At 55.0% G+C, this 23542-nt stretch overlaps 1 protein-coding gene across 8 annotated transcripts; it reads right to left on the bottom strand.

Annotated features, from left to right (window-relative positions):
- Positions 1 to 314: 314 nt before the first annotated feature.
- On the bottom strand, positions 315 to 11805 carry LOC118935939 (PI-PLC X domain-containing protein 1). Of its 8 annotated transcripts, none has more exons than XM_036932604.2 (8): positions 11577 to 11805; positions 10427 to 10476; positions 9751 to 9892; positions 8404 to 8540; positions 6353 to 6481; positions 5611 to 5766; positions 4399 to 4582; positions 315 to 1543 (listed from the first exon to the last, which is right to left on the bottom strand). In XM_036932604.2, exons 1-8 carry the CDS (start codon positions 11788 to 11790, stop codon positions 1305 to 1307), a joined length of 1251 nt encoding a protein of 416 aa, XP_036788499.1. In that variant the 5' UTR covers positions 11791 to 11805; the 3' UTR covers positions 315 to 1304. The 8 variants fall into 8 exon arrangements, with proteins under 8 accessions (XP_036788499.1, XP_057352175.1, XP_057352180.1 ...); XM_057496192.1 differs by having other exon boundaries at positions 8404 to 8647; positions 11577 to 11647; XM_057496197.1 differs by lacking the exon at positions 11577 to 11805 and adding an exon at positions 11478 to 11494.
- Between the last annotated feature and the right edge of the window lie 11737 nt (positions 11806 to 23542).

Here is a 23542-nt window from a genome sequence, read left to right on the forward strand (position 1 = left end):
AATATACTGGGGCCGCAGCAGATGAACCCCGTTGGGTCTGGAAGCAGAAGCATAAGGCCACAGAGCTTGCCAGGGAGGGGGTGGCAGGACAGAGCAAGCAGGATGGGTCTGGCTGGCTAGAATGACCCTGCGGGGCTCTGGCTCCTGGTCCTGGGAGACTGGGGCAGGGGACATCAGCACAGTGTCTGCATGTCACATCGGGGGAGCGGCCTGCTGCCACGTCATTTTTGTCTCTGGGAGTCAGCCTGCCCCGCACGGGTAGTCTCGCTGGATCTGCAAGGCCCGCAAATGCCAGAACATCAAGAACACAGAAAATAAAGAGACCTAGTTAATATAATGAGCTTTGTGGCAAATGGATGGAGAAGAGAGTGTAAGAAACCTAAGAGCCCAGGGGAAGTTGGAATAGTGACAAACACCCCTGCGGGCCTTGGAGACAATCACAGGTGAGGCGGGATCCGCAACGCAGGCGCAGGCCCGTCAGAATCCAGGCACCTAGGAGGGCATGTGGCTTTACAGCTGCGCAGAGCAGGCAGGCTGGGACCCTTACGTGAGTGGCCGGAGGAGAGCGGGGCCTGGGCAACCGAGTGTGCCTCAGACCTGTAGCGGCCAGTGCGGGCCAGGAGCCTGTGCTATACTTCCCTTCTCACACCTGGAGATGCTGCTACCGAGGCCTGTGGGCCCGCCTGCCCCACTCTTCGTGGCAAACTCCCAAACAGCCCCAACCGGTCCCATTCCAGCCAGAAGAGCCAGAGAACAGTGAGCACGCAGCAGCCTATTGGCTGGGAAGCAGCCGATGTCCTCAGAGTTGGAGACAGGTTGTTCACATCAGTTCTTTAGATGGTTTTCTCAGGATCCCAGCACACTTGGTGCTCCCTGTTCACGTCACCCCTGGAGCTGTGGGGATGTCACTCTGCTGCTCTTCCAAGCCCCCAGGGGAGGCGATGCTTCGGAGCCTCTCATGGGCAACCAGAGCACTTGGGCTGGGCTAGGCCCGGACAAACAGACTCCCACGATCTGGGTAGGCCTTCCCTTGAGGAGCTTTAGTCATCAGCACATGCACTGAACCCTGCAGGGTCAGGAATCCACCCCAGAGATTCTGAGGGATCCACAGGGATGCTGAGGAATCCACCCCAGGGCTGCTGAGCAGCAGGGGGCATTCTGAGGAAGGAGGCAGAGGGGCCCTGTCCCACCCACATTGCCCAGACCCACTCCTCTCGCCTGCACTTGGCAAAAACCACACAGCCACACGGGAAGAAGGATGAATGTCGACATGTCCTGCGTGCTGAGCTCAAGAAAGGACTCGGTCAGCGTGGAAGCAACTTCTCATTGAGCCGTATGACATCACTGGTGAAAGCGTCTGTGCCGATGAAGTCGCCCGCAATGATGTTGGTGCACTGCGCGCCCGGCCCAGGGCACTGCTCCCGCACCCACCTGCTCAGGTAAGGCAGGCTGGGGAGTGTCATCTTCTTGAGGGACTTGGACGGGTGCAGGAGGATGTAGGCCAGGTTCTCCGTCAGGTTGATGCCCGCCACGAACAGCCCACCTGAAATGGATGTGAGACAGAGGGCACATGGGGCTCCCACGTCCTATCACCCGCCGTCAGCCCCCGCGTCTCTCCCCACTTCTCTTCTCAGCCTCAGCTCTTCCCCCAGAAGTTGGAGTCCTGACAGGAAAGATGTCTATTTCCCATACTTCTGTTACACAGGACAGTGGATGGGAAATGCCCCCACAGACACCTGGTCCTCACCCCTGGATCTTGTGGATATATGACTATAGGGTCAACAGACTTGGGGATGTAATTCCCTTAAGGATCCTGGGATCACCGTGGATGACTTGTCAGCCCAGTGTCCTCAGAAGTGTCCCTGTGAGAGGGGGGTCTGGGGGTCTGAGGGCAGAGAGAGCTGTGGGGCGATGGCATCAGACATAAAGAAGGTGTGAAGGGCCCACGGCTGAGGACTGCAGGTGCCCCAAGAAGCCAGGGGAGGTGTGAGGTGGATTCTCCCTGGAGCCCCCAGAAGGAACCAGCTGTGCCCACACCTGGACATCAGCCAGGGCCACCCATTTGGATGTCTGCCCTCAAAACTACAACAGAACCCATTTCTGTCGTGCTAGGCCATGAGGCTGTGGTGTTTGTCACAACTGCAGAAGGAGACTTGTTCACCGAGTTGGCCAATGGTTTCCTAGCACAGTCTCTGAATCCTGAGACGTGTGGGTTGCCAGGCTACCCCAGGTCTGCTGAAGCAGGACCGCCAAGCAGCTGCAGTCTGTGCTTAGGAAGCCCCAGTGAAGCACAGCACGTGTGCTTGCCACTGGCCTGAACTCGGTGTGTGGCGAGGGCAGAGAGGTCTGTAGGGACCCGAGGTCCACGCTGAGCCACACAGCCTGCCTGGCGGCCACTGGGCTGGGTCCCATGCTCTCCCTTAGGATACAGCCCATGTGCTGGCAAAAAGGCTGCTTTAGAGCCTGAACAGCCACTGAGAGCCGGGCCTTGTAGGCACCCAGGATCTGGGAGGTGTGGAAGGGGCAGCAGGCAAGTTCCCACTGTAAATCCCACCCCACGTCTGTGTGGGGAGGCCCCTCATAGCCCCAGGACTCAATTTCCCACCCCCCATGGCTCTGAGCACTGGCTGTACACGGTGCCCCCAATGATAGCATTTTCAAAACTGAGGTGAAATCCATGAAAAACAAGGAAATCACCATTTTAAGGGGGTTGCAAATTTGAAATTCAGATGCATTCAGCACGTTCACAATGTTGTGTTGTGTGAACATCATCTGTATCTGATTCCAGAACATTTCATTCCCCAAAGGAGACCCATCCCCACGAAGAGCAAGCCTCCCCACCCTTCCCAGTCCGATAGCCACGGGTCCACGTTCTGTCTGTGGATCTGACTGTTCTGGGCGTTTCCTGTGAACGGATCCCACACCGTTTGTCCCTGTGTCTGGCTTCTGTGAACCTCATTTTCCTGGTTCAGCTGCATGGCAGACCTCACTCCTCTCCGTGGACAGACATATTCCACTGCAGCGGGACCCCACGTGTCTGTCGGCTCATCCCATGACCACCTGGGGCATCTGCACTCCAGGGACTTTTCAAGCATCGCCCAGCCCCCACGAAGTGGAACCAGCTAAATTAAGGATCACACCAGGCTTGGCGCCCAGACATTGACCCTCAAACCCCATCTCCTGGAAGGCCCACCTAGCAGTTCCCTTCAGCCCCAAGCACAGTTACCCTGGCTGAGCAAGGGCTCTAAGAGCAGCAGATGAGCCACGAGCTGAAGCCTAGCATCCAGGATGAAAGCAGGCCAGGCCGGCTGACACCAGGTGCCATGCAGCTGGCATCCAAGATGCTCCCAACCTCATTAGGAGCCTGTGCAGGCTGGCTGCACTCAGTATATGCAACACCGTGGATTTCACTCATTTGAAACGCACAAGGTTGACTCAGACAAAGCTGGTCACCACACGGAGCTAAGCTAGCAGCCAGCCATGCACAGGCACCTGGAGGGGGACAGCAGGACCTGGAGAACAACACGTCCATCTCGCACTGCACACCCTGACCACGAGGGAAGCGTAACGACTCCGCATCAAGAGAAGGTCCCTCTACCAGCACTGAGCACGTACTTCCAACACCACGACCATCCTGTGACAGGCCGAGGCCGCTGTGTGCAGCATGCTTGCATGAAAGGGCTGATTTCCTTAACGAGGCTAATACTACATGATGGGAAGCGTAGGAAATGTGTCAGGAATTTCCCTGGGGAGCCATGTGAGCATGCAAGCCCACACCACTCCTCACCCCGAGCTGAGGGTTGGGCCACATCAGAGCGGCGGCTGCCTGACCCCACGGGACTGAGCTGGTGCGAGTGCCCAGCAGGCTCTGCCCCACAAGGGCGGCAGCGCACAGGGCAGGCAGCCCAGGACAGGCTTAGTGAAATAAGCTGTGTTACCGATGCAGGGAGAATTCCACACAGAGGAAGCTGCAAATGGAGGAAGACACTAAATCTGATAGAGACAGAGGGATGCAGGAGGTGGGGCTGCAGGCCCTGGCAAGTGGGAATCAGGGTCTGGCCTCAGGGCTCGGCGAGGAGGGTGCCCAGTGTGACCATGTGTGTGTCTTCCTAGGACACGTGTGCAGTGAATACGGACAGCATATGCGAGGCCACACCATGCACATGGGTGTCGTCAGGTCTCACCTGGGACTGGTGGCCCAGACCACCCAACACACAGACATGGCAGGGGGCTGCCTCTTGCACCTGCGTGGGTGTGTGCATGTGCACATGTGTACACGTGTGTGAATATTTGTGCATGTGTGCGCTCATCTCTGTGTACATGTGTGTGCATGTGCATGCACCCTGCACATGACCTTCCATTCCTGGTTGCAGCTGGTGCCCCTCCTGGCCCATGTACCTGGGCGGCCTCCACTCTTCATGTGCTCCAGGTAGTGGATGAGCTCCTCAGGCTTCACCTGGTCCCCCCACCAGTAGGGGATCCCGGGCCACAGCGCCCCATGTCGGCTTACAGTGCCCTCATCCTCATAGGACACGAGCACCTGCTGGCCTCGTGCCCATAGCTGACGCAGCGTTGGCACCTCCTGCAGGGGAGGAGCAGTGGGTCAGAGGGGTGGTGGCTTTGTGGGCCTATGTGCAATGATGGTGGTTTTGTGGGTTGTCCACGTGGGCCCCAGCATGTGGGTGAATGCCCTGGGCAGCCTCCCCAACATTCTGCCCGGGGCCTGAGGCCCTGGGGGACCCCAGCTCATGGCAGCCCTGTTGTCCCTGTTTTGGCCCCAAACCACTGTGGGCCTGGGCTGCCAACTGGAAAAATGCCCAAAACAAAGGGCCACATCTTGACCAAAACAGATGTGGACTTAACTTCTCAGGCCCCCCGTGGACTAAGGGGGTACACAGCAGCCTCCACCAGCAAGCAGCAGAAGTCAGTCACCTCGATAATCAAAGCTCAGGGTGTGTTGTGAGCTGAAATGTGTCCCAAGTCCACATGCAGAAGCCCTCAACCCAGGACCTCAGAATGGGGCTGTATTGGAAGACGGGTCTTTAAAGAGGGGATTGAGGTAAATGAGGTTATAGGGTGGGCCCTGATCCCACAGGACTGGCATCCCTATAAAAAGAGGAGATGAGGACACAGACACACACAGAGGGACAACCCTGTGAGGACACAGGGAGAGGACGGCATCCACAGGAGGGAGGCTCGGGAGGCCCAGCCCTGACCACACCTGGACCTCAGAGGGTCCAGCCTCCCAGACAGGCCATAATCTGCCCTGAGCCTCCGACCGTGTGCTCTGCTTTGGCCGCCCCAGGACACGTATACTCAGGGTGTCAGGATGTGGCATCTTCTGAACCAGCACTAAGTGTGACCCAAGAAGTGGGAGAGGGGCCCCTCCGTGCTGTGTCCCAGGACATCCTGTCTGCACGGGTGTGGCTGGGCTGCATGTGGCACCCAAGGGCAGTGCCTCCTGTGTGAGCCTGAGGAGGCCTGTCAGCAGCCTCACCAGCAGCAGGACACTCAGCATCACGCAGGGTGGGACCTGGCGAGCAGATGGCGGTGACTGCACCCCTGTCCACCACCCTGCCAGGGACAGGTGTGGGTCAGGGCCCTCCTCACCCCTCGGGGACACAGCATGTCCCCAAAGATGTTCTGGATGCAGGTGACCAGGTACTCATGCAGGCCCTCTGTCATGCCCTCGAAGTTCCTGCATGCCAGGATGACTACCTCCCGAGGGTGCTGCTCCAGCCAGTCAGAGACCTCCGTAAGCGTGTCCTGGCAGGGGAGAGGGGTGCTGAGCTGCAGTGGGTGCCTACACAGCCCAGGAAGATGGGGACATTCGCAGTCACAGGGGCTTCCCCAAGAAAACTGGACAAACTGGTCAGTTTCTGTGCAAGCAGTTAGAGGAACATGGTGCTGCCCTCGTGACCTCAGCCTCCGTGAAGGACAGCTGGGCCACCTGCCACCTTCTTGGGGGAGAAGTGCATATGTGTGCGTGTCAAAAGGCCACATGTACAGTACATGTGTGATGCGTGGCCATGTGTGTGCACGTGAACGTATGTGACCATGTGTGTGTGCACGTGTGACCCCATGTGCCTGCCCCCTCCAGAGGGCATGGCATGTATGAAGTTTGGAAGCACCAGGGAGCATGGAAGGGCCAGTAGGTGACATACAGCCTGAGGTCCTGGAGGTTGTGCAGTGGGGCACATGTGCCCAGATATGGGTCAGTCTCAGAAAGGCATAGGGGCAACGACTGTCCATGCTTGGGGGACAGAGGCCAGCATCTCCCATCTGGCACACACACATCTGGCTGTGGTGTCCCCCACACTGCACACTTGGGGCCATGTCCTTTGCACCTTACCTCTACCAGTGCAGTCGTGTACACCAAGTGCACAAAATGCAGGTTCTTCTTGGAGCCCTCCAGCATGTGTGCAATGCGAAGGTCCAGGTACCGGACCCCGGCGTCCAGCTGCTCTGTGACATTCAGCGTCTGTGGACAAAGGTCAGTCATCTCTGCCAGGGCGAGGTGGCTCCCACCCAGGAGGATACCTGACAGGAGCTGGGAAGTGGGTTTGGGGTGCTCACCTGCTGTTTGTGGCATCAAAAGCTGTTGGTGCTGGCAGGGTTTGGGCCCACTCGGGCCACGCATTTGGGAGCCTGCTCTCCAGGTGACCCTGGCCATGTGGTTCCCCAGGCAGAGCCTCGGGGGACCCTATCCCTGTGGTGAATGCCTTCTGGGCACTGACACTGGTCTCGTGAGGTGCTGCCGGGTCCTGCCTCAGCCTCCTTCCAGACAGTTTCAGGGAAGGGACCCCACTCTGGTCCTCAGTTGCCCTTTGCCAGGCTTCCGGATGCCACACCTGGACCCTCAGAGGTCAGGGGGAGGTGAAGAAGGCAGCTACAGTGGGGACGGTCCCCACCCCGCTATAGCATGAGGGAAGGCAAGAAGGAATCCAGAGAGGGTAGGGAGAAAAGGCTCTACTGCACATGCAGTAAAAATGGGAAGCCAGAACTAATGTAACTCACAGAAGTAAGAGGAAATGGCATTATGCTCTGTACACACAGTGACAAAGGGAGAGAAATTAGTATAAAGAGAAAATGAGACTTTCCCTCTATTCAAATTAATAGAAAACACAAGAGTAATATTAACACCGAAGCGTGAAAGAAGTGGTACTGTGCTCTTTGTGGAAAACAGCCATGGGAAAGCAAGAATCTACGTGAACCAAAGTGAAGGAGAAGAAACGAACTGTGCACTCTACACAGAGTAATGATGGGAAAGCAGTGATACAAAAATCAGTAAGGAAAAATATACTGTGCCCTCTACACAAAATAATAGAAAAAGCAAAGCAAAAGAAGCAGTAGCCTGCTTTCTATACATGGTAATGATGGGAAAGCGAGAATCCCCAGGGACTCCAGGACCCCAGCACTGAGGGATCCCAGCTTGGCAGCTTCCCCAGGCTGCTGGGGACCCTCCTCCCTCTGAGGGCTCTGGCAGCTGACCAGCTCTGCCAGCCCAGGCACCTGCCCCAAGGTGGGAATGTGGTTTGCCTACATTCCACACCTCCTCCCTGCCTGGCAGGTCCCAGAAGAATGCAGCTGCCACGTGATGAAACTCCAGAGCAAATCCATACAAAGGCAGAGCCTGGGGCTGGGGGCTGCCAGCAGAGAACACAGTCTCTGGAGGCTGAGTGCCTGTCAGCAGAAAGCCCTGCAGACTGAGTGCCCCCAAAGCAAAGGCAGGGGAGGCCCGGCTGCTCCCCAGGTGCCCACATGGCACCGGCACCAGGGGACAGCTCCCTGGACGGTGCTGGCCGAGCGTGTCCAGAGTGACAGGCCATGACTGACTCGCAGGGAGGCTCCTTTCTGTCCTCCAGGACCTCTCTCCCAGCTGCTCTGAAGACCTCAACAGTGCTGACCCACACCAAAGACAAGGGCTGGGCTTGAAGGATGCGGGCAAACAGATTTACCAGTTGGGGCTGCTCCTGCTCCCTCCCCAGAGCGCTTACTGAAGAAATCCAGTCATTGCAGCTTTGTCCCATTTCCAAATGTGTGCAAATGTCTAGACAAGCCTGTGGGTGACTCCACAGCCAGGGGACATTTCCTGCTGGCCGGAGCATCTCAGACATGTGCTCAGTGAGGAAGAACATGCATCGCCCACCTGGCTCCCAGCTGCAAAGCCCAGGACAAGGAAATGAGAGACTGTTCACACAAAGGCGGTTCCCGGCTGGCAGTGACATGCACCCCACGTGATCCTCCAGGAGTGCAGCCACATTCTTCCTCCCCTGCCTCCTGGGAGGTTTTCTGGGCTGGCAGAGTTTGCTTTCAATTCTACTTCCCCAGCAGGAATGATGGCATCTGCCAGGGTGGGGTGATGCTGGTCAGGAACCAGCCTCTGAGCCCACGTACCCTTACCTGCGTGACAGACCACTTCATCACCACGGGGCGGGTAATGCACGGCAGGACCTTGTCCAGAAGCTGCAGCAGCCAGGACTGGTCATGGGAAATGGAAGATTTCTTGTTCAAGCAGTATGTCATCGTGTCATGGCTCCCTGCAAGCAAGTGGGCACGTTTCACAGCACCCACCTCTCTGAGCTGCACACAGCAAGGAGTGGAGGGCGCCCCAAACCCACATCCACCCAGAATCCAGCAATGGAACCTGTGGGGAAATAGGGTATTTCAGGAGCACAGTGGCCCTAAATCCAGTGACAGGTGTCCTCACAGACAAGGGGAGAGACACAGAGGGGAAGGCATGTGGAGACAGATGGGAGGGACGTGGCCACATGCCACCTGGAGCCCCCAGAAGCTGGAAGAGGCCGAGGAGCCTTCTCTGGAACCTGTGGAGGGAGCTTGGCCCTGCCCTGCCTGGACCTCAGAGCCCCTCCTGGATCGTAGATGTCTAGCCTCCAGAGCTGGGGAGGATGATTCCTGTGGTTTAAGCCCCCAGACTGTGTTAGCAGCCACAAAAAACTCATGCCAAATAGATATTAATTGCAGAAAATGGAAACATACAGGTATAAAAATTAACTCCTCCATTGACATATATATTTATATGTGTGTATCATTTTATATGACATATGGATCCACTTATACATGGGCATAATCCATAATCCAAAATATAAATCAAGACCAAACTGCATGACTTCTAATCTGCTTTTTACTTAACATTCTATTATCAGCATTTTCTTTATCAGCAGAGATGAGCCCTAATATTGTCTGAGTGCCTGTCTTCTCCATGGATAAATATGTCTAGAAATGTATGACAGAGTTCTCCGAACAAGAGGGTTTTCAGTGTGCACAGCACCTGACGTGTGTTCTGCATACCACCAGTCGCTTCTTTCTGATTCAGCCTTGGAAGTGGACTCTGCCAGGTGGTAGGAGGGGAGCCCATTTTGCGGCCTCCACCCTCAGCCAGTTTGGGTCTCTCCAACCCGAGGGGCCCCTGTGGCCACCTGCGTGGCTCTATCCACTCTGTCTCAAGAACCTCCCTGGCTTCACCGTCTTCCCATGGGTTCCCTACACAGAGGGATGGAGTGGCCAAGGGAAGCATTGCCAAAACCCTTACATGGCCATGCCTCCCAAAAGCCATGCTGACCTGGGGCCTACCACGGACCTGCCTTGGCCAAATCAGAATAAAGCAGATGGAGAGTGCGGGATGCCATGTGTGCGCCTGCATGTGTGTGCGCATGCGTGTGGTTGGTGGGGCTTCCCCACTCGGCACCCATCCCACAGCCACTTCCCCACGGCACACGGAGGCCTCACCTGGGATGGAGAGGTGGTGGACGGGCACATCCCAGAGCTGTGGGCATAGTGCTGACATCCAGTCCGTGTTCATGGTGCTGGGCAGGCTGGGGAAGCTGCCAGAAGAGCTCACCTGCCCGCCTGTAAGTGGTGAAGCTGTGCCCTGTGGGAGGAAGCAGGGTTTTACAGTCTGACGAGGTGCACGGAGGACGCCGTTCTGGCCATATGGACACATGCACATTGAGAAGGAAGGGCTGGCAGATGTCCTTCAGAGGAGGGTGGAAGGCAGCCTGAGACAGGGCATCCACCGCCTCCACGCCAGGTACATGTGCAGAAACGGACTTACTGTCAGGATGAGCACCACACAGGGAAGCGAGGCTGAGGGTGCATCCCCTGTGGTCTATGAGGGCCCTCTGGCATGACCCAGGGCCAGGATGGCCCCCCAGGGACAGGATGGTCTTGCAGGGCCCAAGATGCACCCCCCAGGGTCCAGTGACAGTGCCCCAGGGACCAGGATAGACCCCAGCACCAGGTCGGCCCCCCGTGGTCCAGAGGCAGGATTTCCAGAACAAGACAGCCCCCCAGGGACCAGGACGACTCCCCAGGGACAGCCATCCCCTACTCCAGACAGGATGGCTTACTCCAACAGGGAAGGTCAGTGTTTCCAAGGACAGACAAACCAGCTGCTGAACCTCACCTCCAACCTCCAGACCAGGTGGGGGCTCTTCAGGCTTCCGAGAGTGTAAACTGCAGAAGGGACAGAGTATGGGTCCAGTCCAGAGCTCCAGAGGAGCTGGCAGGCCAACAGGTGCTTGTTGTCGAGGCAGGAGCCATCCTAACTGAGCAGTGTGTGTGTGTCTCCTGCCCTACCACATCCCTCAGCAATGCCAACCAGCTCTCCCCATGTCAACGGGTCACCTGACCACTGAGCGTCTTGTCTTGTCCCCCTACTGCAGACCCTGGCCTTCCTGCTTTAAGGAAGATACATCTGTGATTTCAGCCCCCGAGTCGGATGCAGATCGACCCTGGTAACCCCATTCCCAGGTGCAGCCCCCAGCCCTGCTTGACAGACACCTGTCTGGGAGAGCACCTGTGCACCCGCCCCCCCCCACCTCCTCACCAGCACCAGCCCCTCTCCCATGGGCCCTTCCTCCCTCCACACCATCCAGGCACAACCCAGGTGAGCATCTGGGGCCAGGCTGCAGGGTGAGCTAAGGTTCCCGGTCCCTCTGCCCTGGCCAGGTGAGGCACCTAAGCTCCACCCTGACCCCACAGGGAGGCTCCTTCTGTCCCCACACCACTGGCAGGAAATGGTTCTCAGGTGAATAAGCAGATGGATGTACATGGCTAGCAATCCCTTGACATTCTGTCCTCCTCCTCTGGCCCCCTGCCTGCTTCCAGGGACCCCGCCCACTCACTCAGCCCCCACAAGCTCACCCAGCCCCCTATCTGCTCACCCAGCCCTCTATCTGCTCACCCAGCCTCCTATCTGGTCACCCAGCCCCCTATCTGCTCACCCAGCCCCTATCTGCTCACCAGCCCCCACTGGCTCAGCAGCTCCACATTTGTTGACCCAGCCTCCAGCAGTGTAGCACAGGCCAGAAGAGCTCAGTCAACAAGTCCTTGCCCTGCCAACCCACGGGGTGAGCGCACATGACAGGGCAGGCATGTCACAGCCCTCAGGACTCCAAGCCATGGCCCAGGGACCTGGCAGCTCTGCCGGTCTGAACCTGAACAGGGGTTCCCACCTGGGAGCAGGGCACGGGAGGCAGGACCTGCTCCAGCCCGCGTGGAGACCACACGCAGTGCCTCCCCCCGGGCTTTCCCCCCTGCGGGGCGTCACTCACCCAGGCTGTCACAGACCCTCCTGAGTTTCCGGCAGCAGCGCCCTTCTCTCTGGGCACTTCCTAAAATGCTCCGGGCTGGGATTGGATGACTGGATGCTGTGACACCCACTCCTTCGAGGAGGAGGAGCTGCCCCAGGGATCTGTCCCAACACAGGACAACCCCCAGCTCCAAGCAGGACCCCACTGTGGGGCAGCATTGCCAACTGGGGCCCATGGGTCCTCACAGCCACCAGTCTGCAGGGACTGGACCCTCCTGGATGCCCTGAGTGTGACCAGGTGTCCGGAGGTCAGAGGTGGGAGTGTGAGGACACTCTTGCCACAACCAGAGGTCCAGTGGATGGAACGGGCTTGAGGGCACCTGACTGCCTGATCCTGCTCTGGCTGCTGTCACCTTTGGGGTCACTGTGGACACAGGGCCAGAGCAAACAGATGCCAGCAAGGGCTGGTTGCATCATCCCCTTGGCACCCACACCTGTGGTCTCCGAGCAGGACGGACCCCTCGTGGCCAGGCCTTTCCTCAGGTGTCTGGCTCTCCTAGTGCTGAGTGGCCCTGGATCTGCCCTGGTGGTGGCCCCACAGTGGGTGGGCGTGGATTCTCGGGGCAGGAGCGCACCGACCCAGGGCACCAGGAGCCAGGCTGGCTGTTTCCCATCCCCTCCCAGTCTGCTCCTTGGGATGTCCATGGGGCAACTAGCCCTGTCACTGTGCCCCCCATACCTGCTGAGCCCCCCAGACCAGATAGGTCTTTGGGGTTGCCAGTGGGTTGAGGTGTCCACACCTCTCTGGGGCCTTGTCTCACTGTGGCTGCAGGAGTTCTGGGGTCGGCCGAGGTCAACCACTCCTGCCCAACTGCCATCTGCTTCTCTGCCCCCTCCACTTAGGCCCATCAGCTCCCACCTTCACCCCACCCAGTCCCCTTTCCCTCCCCTCCCCCTTCCCTCCCTTCACCCTCCATTCCCCCTGTGCCCATGGGGGTCCTGTGCTCATGGGGAGTCTTGCCCATGGGCCTCTGTTCTCATGGGGGAACCCTCTGCTCATGGGGCCCTGTGCTCATGGGCCATATTCTCATAGGGGACTCATGTGCCTCAGCAGCTCGTTTGGGGAGTGCGGCTTTGTCTTTTGTCCCCCTGGTTGCCTGACCTGGGGTTGGGGAGGCATGTGTCTCACTCCAGTCCCCATCTGCAGCCCCACATCCCTGCATTGTCCCTCTGTCCCAGGTCTGAGACCTTGACTTGGGGAGCAGCTCTGGTGCGGTGAACAGTGGGAAGAGCTCTGGGCCCTTGGTACACCTCTGTGCGAGTTGGGGCCATTGCAGGCTCATCAGAGCCTGGTGGGGGCCCGCTGGTGTGCAGAGCCGTGGGGTCACCCATGTCAAGCAGCTGGTTCATTTCGGAGTTTTTAGCATCTCTTCCAGGTCGGGTCCCCTCCAACTCAGCCAAGCCCCTCTCCTGCATTTACCTTGATTTGGGGATGGATCACAATTGAGAGTGGGCTCCCTGCAAAGACACTCTCTCCGGGTACACCTTCCATGTGTCCTGCTCTCCCCACTCCAGGTGCTGGCATTTAGCAAAATCCACAGCCCTTTCCTCTGAAAGCCTTAGAGCTTCTGCCCCAGACAGTAAAGCCACGTTACAGTAAGGTTTGTTTCCACATTTACTAGGAAGAAAAAGTACAGTGTGAACTTGGCCATAAAGAAAGAGTATTTTTAATTGTAGTAAAAAGCACAGAACACAAAATGTACCCTCCCAGCAGTATTTAAGCACATTTTAGGACCATTGACTGTATCCCACTGTTGGGGAACAGATCTCCAGAACATTGTCATCTAGTAGAGCTGAACTCTGTCCCTATGGAACGGCTCCCCACTTCCCTCCCCAGACCCTGGCAACCGGCCCCTGCTTTTGTTTCTGTGATTTTGATGATGGCAGGTGTCCCCTATGAATGGAATCATACAGGACTTGCCCCTCTGTGTCCGGCTTGTTACACTGAGCATCATGTCCTCATGTTGTGACATGTGATGGGATTTCTTTCTTTATGGCTGAACAGTGTTCCACTGTGTGTTTGGACCATGTTTCCTTTGCCCATTTGCCAGCAGACACTTGTGTTGCTTCCACCGCTTGGCCACCACTGTGAATAATGCTGCAGTGAACACGGCTGTGCATACGTCTCTGAGATCCCGCTTCCAGTTCTTTTGGACATGTACTCAGAAGTCTCATTGCTGGGTGATGATGGTAATTGTATGTTCAGTGTTTGGAGGAATCACTGTACTGTCTTCCACAGCAGCTGCACCATTTTACATTCCTGCCAACAGTGCACACGGCCTCCAGTTTCTCCACCTACATTTGTCTTTTGGTTTTTGATAGTGGTTGTCCTACTGGGAGGAAGACGGCATCTCACTGTGGTTTTGGTTTGCTTTTCTGTCATGATGACAGGTGTCAGCACCTTTTCATACGTCTGTTGGCCAACTGTGCTTCTCATTGGAGAAATGTCTCTTCTGGTCCTTTGTCCACATTACAGGTAGGTTGCCTGGGATCCCCGCATCTCCTGCGGGTCTCCTTCCCACTGAGTGGCTTGTTTCCACTGTGCAGAGCTTCTCAGTATGCTGTGACCTCCTTTGTCTAGTGTTGCTGTTGTTAACTTGTGCTTAAATGTCCTTTTGATCACCTGAGATAAAGGCAGGGATGACTGCACCAAGTTCATCACATTCATCCCAAAGGAATCGACACCATTAGTTAGGTAAGAATGCCTTATCAAGCATGAACATACAATGTTTGCTGAGAATTTTTGTTGTTTATTTTGACATAATGATAGCCTTTTAGAAGGGCAACAATAGGTTACCAACAGATCTTATGCATCGTCCATTCACAGTCCCCAAGTCTCAGCATTTTATGTTACCTTAATGCTGCTTCAGAGCACAGAGGAGGGCATGCTGTTTCCCTGGCTATGTTTTCATGTCTGCAATAACATATTATGTAAACCAGATGGCTTCTAACAGCAGGGATTTATCTTCTTTCGGTTCTGGAGACCACATGTCCAAACTCGAGGTGTGGGCAGGGCCATGCTCCCTCCTCAGGCTCCAGGGGAGGCTCCTTCTGGCTTCTTCTAGCTCCTGGGGGGCTCCAGGTGGCCCTGTGAGTGTGGCCACATCCCTCTCATCTCTGCCTCTGTGTCCACATGGCTTCTCCTCTGTGTCTGGGTCTCTCCTCTCCTGACTCCTATAAGGGTACCAGTCACTAGATTACTGGCCACCCTCATCCAGGATGACCTCATATCAGATTTTGCAGTTAATCCCATCTGCAAACACCCTTTTCCCAAATAAGGTCCCATTCACATGTTCTGGGGGAATATCATTTTTGGGCCCAGAAAATCACCCTTTATTTTAGGAGATGACCAGGGCCCTATATTGACTGGCACTGCCAGCAACTGTGTGGGATGGGGGTGGGGGCAGAATGAGGACCCTGGCAGCGCCTTTGATGGGAGGGATCAAGGCTGGGCTCAGTCAAAAAGTGACTTTCTACCTTGAGGCTCATGAAAGCACTTAGGCCACCCTTTCTCTCAGCAAAAGGGACCCAGCACTGAGTCCAGAGTAGTTACCTCAGAAAGCATCTTCTGGAATCTTGCCATTAATAGCATTATGGCACCAATCATTACAGGTATAGAAGAATCAGTCGCTGGACAAAATGACAGCACTGTCACTTTAGGCTCAGCAAGGCTAAAGCAGGAGTGTTTGAAGCAGGAAAGCTTGGACAATTGAGAAAGTTGGTTGTCAAGGAAATGGAGCAGGCCTGTTAAGGTTGTCAAGGAAACTTCTCAGAGCAGAAGGCAGGAATTGGGGAGCTGGACTCCCTGTGGTCCTCCTAAAGGTGCCACTGCTTTTAAGCAACATTATCTGAATGATGAGCTGAGAGTCATCTTTTCAGTGTGATTCAGTCATCTTCTCTGGTTTCAGAACTGTGGGTTAAATCAAGCCTTATTTTCTGTTACAGTTGGAGACAGGCTTGCAAAGCACCTTTCTTTTTAGGGCCAAAGGCTGCTACTGCAACAGAGCGTGCCAGCACATGAGGGGCTGAGAGGTCAAGGACCACTCCCTGCACACAAGCGCCTGGGGCAGGTGGGTCTCAGAGTCCCACTGTGTCCATCTTGTTTTTCCTTCTTCCTCCAGGCTGGAGGGTTCTGGCCAACAGGGGTATAGGGCTGCCAGTGTGACCACGGGGGAACTGCATCCTTCATCCTAAGACCTGAGCTGGCAGAGGCCCTCATCAAGCCCACCCACTTCCTCATTGGAAACCTAGAGACATGGTGCCCACTCTGCTGGTGGGGATGGGCTGGGAAGTGCAGTGTAGACACCAGCAGAAAAATGGAAACAGGCCCTGGCCAGCAGCTGCAAGGCTCCCCTCCCCAACAACGGGATCACCAGGATGCATGTGCAGTCTTGGGGCCTGTGAGCTACACACTACTATGGAGTCCAATATTCATTGCTCTGGAAATCCAGTTTTCCAGGACACTTGCAAAACAAAGTCATGAATTTTTGGGTTCATGCAGATCCAAGCAGACACTGGATGCCAGGTGTCACAGGCTTCAGGAGTTAGCAGGGGATGTTCCATATGCTGAGTAACAGTTCAATGAGCTCCCCTGTATGTCTCCATTCTTCCTTACTCTCTGCTGCTGCAAGGCAGCTGTCATTCCATGATACTCAGGTTTTAATGAATTCCTTCCTCACCTCGTACTCTTGACTTCACTGCATCTGCAAACCAAATTCCTCCCCAACAGGAGTGACAGAGATAGCTTGCATTAGCATTCAGGAGTTGGTGTAACAAAGTACCACAAATGTAGGAAATCAGTGCCTCACTAAAGCGTGAACTGGGGGCATTGGCAAGATGGGGCTTTCTAAGGGCTTGCAGGGAGAAGTGTGGGTGCCTCTGTGCTCCCTGTGGGACCCCCGGGTGTTCCTGGGCCTATAGAGGATCATCTCATTGAGTCCCCCCATTATCCTCCCCCTGTATTTGCCCGTGTGTGATGGGTGGAGGCCAGACTGCAGCAAGGCTGGGACTAGAGCACCCAGGCTCCGAGCACTTGGTTGCCATTCCCTGGAGTACCGGGCAGAGCACACTGGGGCGCACCCTCCGGTATTGTGGTGTAGCTGCAAAGATGGCTCTCGAGTAGCTTAAGCAAGGCGTGAATGTGCTGGAGGGGCCATGGACACCTGGAGAAGCGGGAACCGTGCATAGCTGAAAGGAAAGGCCGATCTAGGCCTGGAGCTGGGGGCACGGGCTGGGGCACCGGGCCACCTCCACCTGCTCCTTTTCTGCTTGGTCCTCACTGCAGAGCGTGTGCACACCGTTCGTGCAGCCGCTGCAGGGACTGCGCACCTGGGGCTGCCTTGCAGAACACGGAGGGTTTGGCGTGGCCGGGCGGTGCATCATCTTGCAGAATCGAGTTTGGGGGATGGAGAGTGAGGGGCTGGCGGTGGGTGCCAAACGCCGAAAGTGCTTATGCTCCCTAACGGAGCCACTACTAGACGCGGTCAGCAGGGTTGACGGTTGAATGTCAGCACCATAAGCAGAAATTGCTCCTTGCTCGCTCTGGAGAATGACGGTACCTTAATGTCAGGCTCGGGAGCGAAGTTTGAGGGGCGAGGACATGGCGCCCCAACCCACCCAGGCTGGGGAGGCATCAGGTCCCTGGAGCCACGCCTGTGGGGTCGAGATGCGCTTGCGGGCCTGTGAGTGGACGAGCGCGAACCTGTGCGTCAGGTCTCTAGTGAGCCGCCAGCCCTTCTCCGTCTTTTTCCGTTACTTCCCGTCTCTCTCCGCCATTCTCCGTCTCTTTCCGTCAGTCTTCGTCGTCCCTCGCCTCTCCCTTCAATCTGCGTCTCTCTCCGTCAATTTCCGCCCCTGTCCGTCATTCCCCGTCTCTCTTCGCTATTCTCCGTCTCTTTCCATCAGTCTTCGTCATTCCCCGGCTCTCCCCGTCAATCTCCGTCTCTCTCCATCTCTCTCCGTCAATTTCCGCCCCTGTCCGTCATTCCCCGTCTCTCTCCGCCATTCTCCGTCTCTTTCCGTCAGTCTTCGTCTTCCCTCGCCTCTCCCTTCAATCTGCGTCTCTCTCCGTCAATTTCCGCCCCTGTCCGTCGTTCCCCGTCTCTCTCCGCCATTCTCCGGCTCTTTCCGTCAGTCTTCGTCATCCCCCGCCTCTCCTCGCCAATCTCCGTCTCCGTCAATTTCCGCCTCTGTCCGTGATTCCCCGCCTCTGTCCGTCTCTCCCCGCGCAGGTCTGCCGGTGGCTCTCCGTAGATTCCTGTGTTCACAGGCGCACGGTTCGCTCTGCTCCTGGCGCGTCCTGCCTCTGTGCTGAGGCGCAGAAGCTCGTAGCTGGGTCAGCCGCCCGTTGCTGTCTGCGTGTCTGTCCCTTCTGCCCTGCAGCCTCCCCCCGGGGGCTCCCCTTCCGGTCCGTCCCCGCGCCGCGCTGGGCTCCGTTACCTGCTGGCACCCCGGGAGAGGCTCGGCTCGCTCCCTGTCCCCCATTTCTGGGATCCCTCCTGTCGTTGGTGGGCGGTTTCCCGTCCTGTCGCTGTGCCGCCTCCCCGCCCACACCGCCTGGACTCAGGACAACTCCTGCCTTCCTCCTGCGGCTCCCTCACCCTCAGCCCCGTGCTCTTCGCCGGGCTCCTGGACTGCGGGCGGCGGCGGAGCTACCATCACCAGGGCGGCGGGGAGGGAATTCTAGGGTTCAGGGTTAGGGTGCGGGTTTGGGAGGGGTGGTAGGGTTAGGGTGCGGGTCAGGGAACAGGTACTGGTCAGGGTACGGGTTAGGGTATCTGTGGGAGCTGCATGTGCTCAGTGGACCACGCAGGGGAGAGTGTGTGTGTGTGTGTGTGTTTGTGTGTGTGTGTGTGTGTGTGTGTGTGTGTGTGTGTGTCACAGTCTGTGTTGCCAATCTGAAAAGAAACACCTGCAGAGAGGCAACCTAGAGTTTAGTTGGGATTACATAATTTCAGTTTGGAGAGCGCAGATTCAGGTAGGTACCCAAATCGTGTTCCCAGTTGTAGGGTGAAAACAAGGGGTTCTATGAGAAAAAGGAAGGCGAGCAATTAGATGAACTAAAAAGAGAAAAGAACTTTCTATGGGTGTCTTAACAAGCCGATCTACTCTGTGTTACATACTGGACACTGAGTCTATCTTGTGGAAGTCCACATCCATCACACTTGTTATCAGATGCCTGTCCTCCTGCTGGCCACTCAAACAATGGCTGCTTTGCACATTCCAAACGTTTCTGCCCAGTTCAGACAAAGGTGGGTGAGGCGGCTTCTCGCCAGCTGCCGCTCCACCTCCGTTCTGACACGGCTCCAGTAGTGTTGTCCGTCTTTCACAATGTTCACACACCTAGCTATAAAGATTTGTGTGTGGAGCTTCCGACATCCACACCAAGCTGCAGGTCTCCAACTTGATCCATGATCACATAGATCTTGTAACCTTCTCCCCTTGCTTACCTGTAACTTCTGCCTCCAACAGGGAGAAACCTGGCTCCAACTATGTGTCACTTACATAATCCACTGTTCATCCCAGATTACAGATGTAGTGTTTTCAGGGTTGTCAGCAAGGAACTGCATCGAAATAGCTGATAAAACACAGTCTCCTATCTGTGTACAGTACATTTTCCCTTTAGTCAACAGATTCTGTTCATTTCCCAGTTTCCTTAGGTCTCACCACCAACAGTGAGCTTTCCCCCAGAAATTTCTAATACAGTTAGACTCTTTGTTAAATTTTGTATTCCACCCTTGGACACTCTCACATCCTAACTGACTTAATTTGAATAGATTATGATTTAATTATTGGGCCCTAAGGATCTATGGGTTTAGACAAACACACAGTGGCCAATGTCCCTCACTGGAGGGTCCCATGGGACATTCCAGACTCCCCACCATGACCCGTTTACCACCTCCTAGCTGTGCCTTGTCCAGAGTGCCATGTACACGGGGTCCCACAGTGTGTGGCCTCTTCAGGTTGGCTCCTGTCACTTAGCATTATGCACACAGATTCACCCACGTCTCTGCACGGGTTGGCAGTTCCTTCCTTTCTGTTGCTGAATAGTTTCCATTGCTTGTGTAAGGGGGGGTAGAATATCTCCCCTGCCCTTCTCGGTTCCTGCCTGAGACAGCTGCTCCTCCTGCCCACAATAAAGAATGCTCAACAGGAGAAAAGCAGACAGAAATGTAATGACATGTATACTTCCCGTGTGCATGGGAGATACCCAGGAACACTGAGTAGCTCCCCAAAATGACCCAAGTTACCACCTTAAAAGCTATCTTCAGCTAATAACCAGAAAGGTGTTAGGGAAGGAGGGAATCTAGGTTACTGGGAGGTTATCAGGCAAAATAGGATAAACACAAGTGCATGGTTGTCATGCAAATTTGAACCGAGGCCAAATTCCACTGATAAAAGTTTTTAGAGATTTGGTTATCCTTCCATTCCTAGTACAGAGGGAGGCACCCTTACACATGTGGATTTCCTGCATAAAAGCAAATGCCCCTCATAACAGGGCAGCTTTTCAATTTCCAGAGAATTATCCTCTGCTTTTAAAAATAGTTAATCAGCTGAACATAATCCTATTCCAAAGAGGCATAGTCTGCTCCCCTTCCTGTGGGTGTACCACAATTTGTGTATCCATTCATCTACCGGAGAACATTCTGACATCTCTAAGTTTTTAGCCATTGTGCTGCTGCATAAAATTGCACGATGGTTATGGCTGGGATATTGTTGCAAAGCAGTTGTTTAAATATGGGAGGTGCACCTCTGGGATCCTAAGGTGAGAATCTTTTTCTAATGGTAAAATGCTTTTTAATGGTTCTTTTTTGTTTTATGGATTTCTGTATATCTTGAGTACAAATCCTTTATCAAATACATATTTTGTAAATATTTTCTCCCAGTTTCCTTCTTGTCTTTGGGTTCTCCGAACAAGGTCCTTTAGAGTAGACTATTTTAATTATATAAAGCCCACGTGATTAGTTATTTTTCTTTTGTGGATAGACTTTTGGTGTTGACTGTTAAAAGTTATCAGCAAGATTGTGCAGGTTTTCTAGCTTTTAACTAAAATTTTTATAATTTTACATCTAAAATTTGTCTATGGACAATTCTGAGTGAGTTTTGGTGTAAGCTGTAAAGCCTGTGTCTACCTTCATTTCAGTCTGTACGGTCTCCAACGAATTGGAGAAGACACGGAACAGTCCTGCCCATTGGGAGTTTGAATTAACAAAGATTTGTGGTTCATCCGTTTAACCACGAGGTGGCGCCTCTGCTCCTATCAGGCCCCGGGACTGCCGCTCTCCTAATGGGAGCCGGGATTCCTTGGGCTCCGCTGCGGCCCCGGGACCCCGCCGGCCGCGTCCGCAGTGACAGCTTGGTTTCCTCCGGAGCCGCGGGACAGAAAGGTGAGGAGAGGCTTCTCGTGCACTGCCTGCCAAGCGCTCCCCTACAGGGGCCGGGGGAGGAAAGGCCTGCAGCGGGGAACGGGGTCTTCGCGGAGTTTGGGGGCACGGCGGGCGCGGGTGATTTCGGGCTGCAGGCGTGGTGGGCGGTGCTCTGGGCGAGTTCGGGGCGCGGGTGAGTTCAGGCCGGGGCACGGCGGGGCCTAGGCGGGTGCGCGGCGCCCAGCGCGTCCCCAAGAGCCTGTGTCTCTGCGCCACGCGCCCCGGGCCCCATGCGGCGGGTGGATTGGCTGCACCTGCGGGACACCCTCCGGCTCCAGGCGTCCTTCCTAACGAGGCTCTGAGACGGGAGTGGGGCAGGGAACTTGGCTGCTGAGGCGGCTTGTTTACCGGAGCCGCAGCTCTTGCTGTGCGCTGAGCACACCAGGCTGTTTCCAGGGAAGGGCCCCTGGGGAAGGGGCCGCCTTGGAGACCCCCGAGGCGCATTGAGGCGCTGACCCAGCCTGGCTCCCCAAGGGCGGCCCCTACCCACAGTCTAGGACCAGGGCTTCGTGGTCGGCTCCTCAGGCAGAGCGGGTTTTGGGGGGCTGAGGGTGTCCAGTGCCTGTTTCCACACCCGCGTCTGCCTCGGCGCCACACGGGGTCTCAGTTGCTGCAGCACCGCAGTGTAGTGGGAAGTCTAGGCACGACGCCCCAACTCTGCTTTCCAAGGATGGTTGTGGGGATGAGGTCCTGTGGGGTTCCATCCAGCCTGTAAGGTGTCTGCTTCTGTGAGAAGTGCCATGGAATTTCGGTGAGGGTGGCACGGATTCTGCACGTTGCTGTGGGCAGAGGAGACTTGTCATAATCTAACTCTTCCCGTCCACGTCCGCAGCGTCCACAGTTTTCAGAGCTCAGGCCTCCCGCGTCCTTGGTTAAGTTTCTTCTTAGGTACTTGTAACTCCAGGGGAAATTTCTGGGGCAAAGTACCTTTGAATCAAAATCAGTCAAAGGGAGAAATAAAGTGGGAGAAACCAGTTTATTACTTACTAGCAGCCATACACTACTGCTCGCCAGTGTCTCTCACAACCTGGCAGAAGAAGGGGCCCTGCCCAACTTCTCCAGTCCAGATATGCCCTCCCTCACCCTTGTAATTACCTGTTGATATAGAGATGGACTACTTCTCTCCACCCCTTGGAAACCACCTACTGATGAGATGCACTGAGGCCAGGCAAGAGATTCTGGAAATACTGCAATTTTACCCACAACACTTTATACTTTATGATGCAGTTTTAAAGGGCATTGCTTTCTTAATCTCTCTGATGGTTGGTTATTAGTGAATACAAGCAACCGATTTTTTAATGTTGATTTCGTATCTTAGAAGTTTATTGAATTCATTTTTAGTTCTAATAAGGTCTTTGGTGGAGTGGTGTGGGAAACTGGAATTCTAAAATCCCACTGTTTGTACAGCAGGTCATCCCAATGACTAAGGCCCAGTGGCTACAGGGTATCCTCTAATGACTCCTGGACCCCTGTAAGCTGAGTAGCGCCCCCTTCTGGTGAACTGGATGGGGAGGGCTTGGCCCCTGTTGACGCGGTGTGATGCTTTTCTCATGGTTGTTTTGCAAAGTAAATTAATTTCCAGCAATTTCAAGCATACAGAAAACTTGCAGTGTCAGTACAAATTCTCTTTATACTGAATTCACCAGCGCCTCACTCACTTTACCACAGTTGCCACTTCACACAAAATGCTGGAGCGCCTACCCCAAACAGGGACACATTCCCAGGGAACCACCACCTGACCCCAAATAAGGGAAGTCTTAGGGTCTCCACATGATAATCCAATGCACAGACCCACCGCAGCCATCACCATGCGCCCCAGCTGTTTGCACACGTCTTTCTATCCTGAGGCAGTTTCCTTTTTCTGGAACCGTTCCCGAGACTTTACCTCAGTTGGGCTCTCCAGGACCTCACATAAGTGGGATCACATAATATTTGTTCTTCTTTGAGGGGTGCATTTCACTGAGCATAATGGTTTTAGGGTCCATCTGTGTAGCATGTTCTAGGACTCCTTGTTTACTTTGCTGTGTAGACACCATATTTTTTTCATGTGTCTCTGGACACCCAGGTCATCTCCACCTTTTGGCTGTTGTGAGTCATGCAGCTGTGAACATGGGTGTGCAAATATCTAAGTCCCTGCTTTCATGTCATTTGAGCAAATGCCCAGAAATGGAATTGCTAATCATATGTTAATTCTGTGCTCGAGTTTCTGGGGATGCCCCCCACACTGTTTTAATTAATTAATTAATTAATTTTTATTAAGGCATGATTGATATACACTCTTATGAAGGCATGAAAAACCAATGTGGTTACTACATTTACCCATATTATCAAGTCTCCACCCATACCCCAATGCAGTCACTGTCCATCAGTGCAGTAAGACACCACAGATCCACTATGTGCCTTCTCTGTGCTACATTGTCCTCCCCGTGACCCCCAGACCATGTGTACTAAACATAATACCCCTCAATCCCATTCTCCCTCCCTCCCCACCCGCCCTCCCACA

This window comes from Manis pentadactyla, chromosome Y (assembly GCF_030020395.1).
Source record: "Manis pentadactyla isolate mManPen7 chromosome Y, mManPen7.hap1, whole genome shotgun sequence".
Classification (NCBI taxonomy): domain Eukaryota; kingdom Metazoa; phylum Chordata; class Mammalia; order Pholidota; family Manidae; genus Manis; species Manis pentadactyla.

Coding starts and splice junctions, on each gene's coding strand:
- LOC118935939 (XM_036932603.2), bottom strand. CDS start 11,790: ATGGGCCCCAGTTGGCAATGCTGCCCCACAGTGGGGTCCTGCTTGGAG. Junction 9,893..11,576: donor GAGGGTCTGTGACAGCCTGG/GTGAGTGACGCC, acceptor TTCCTCCCACAG/GGCACAGCTTCACCACTTAC. Junction 5,767..6,352: donor ACACGACTGCACTGGTAGAG/GTAAGGTGCAAA, acceptor CTCCCCTGCCAG/GACACGCTTACGGAGGTCTC.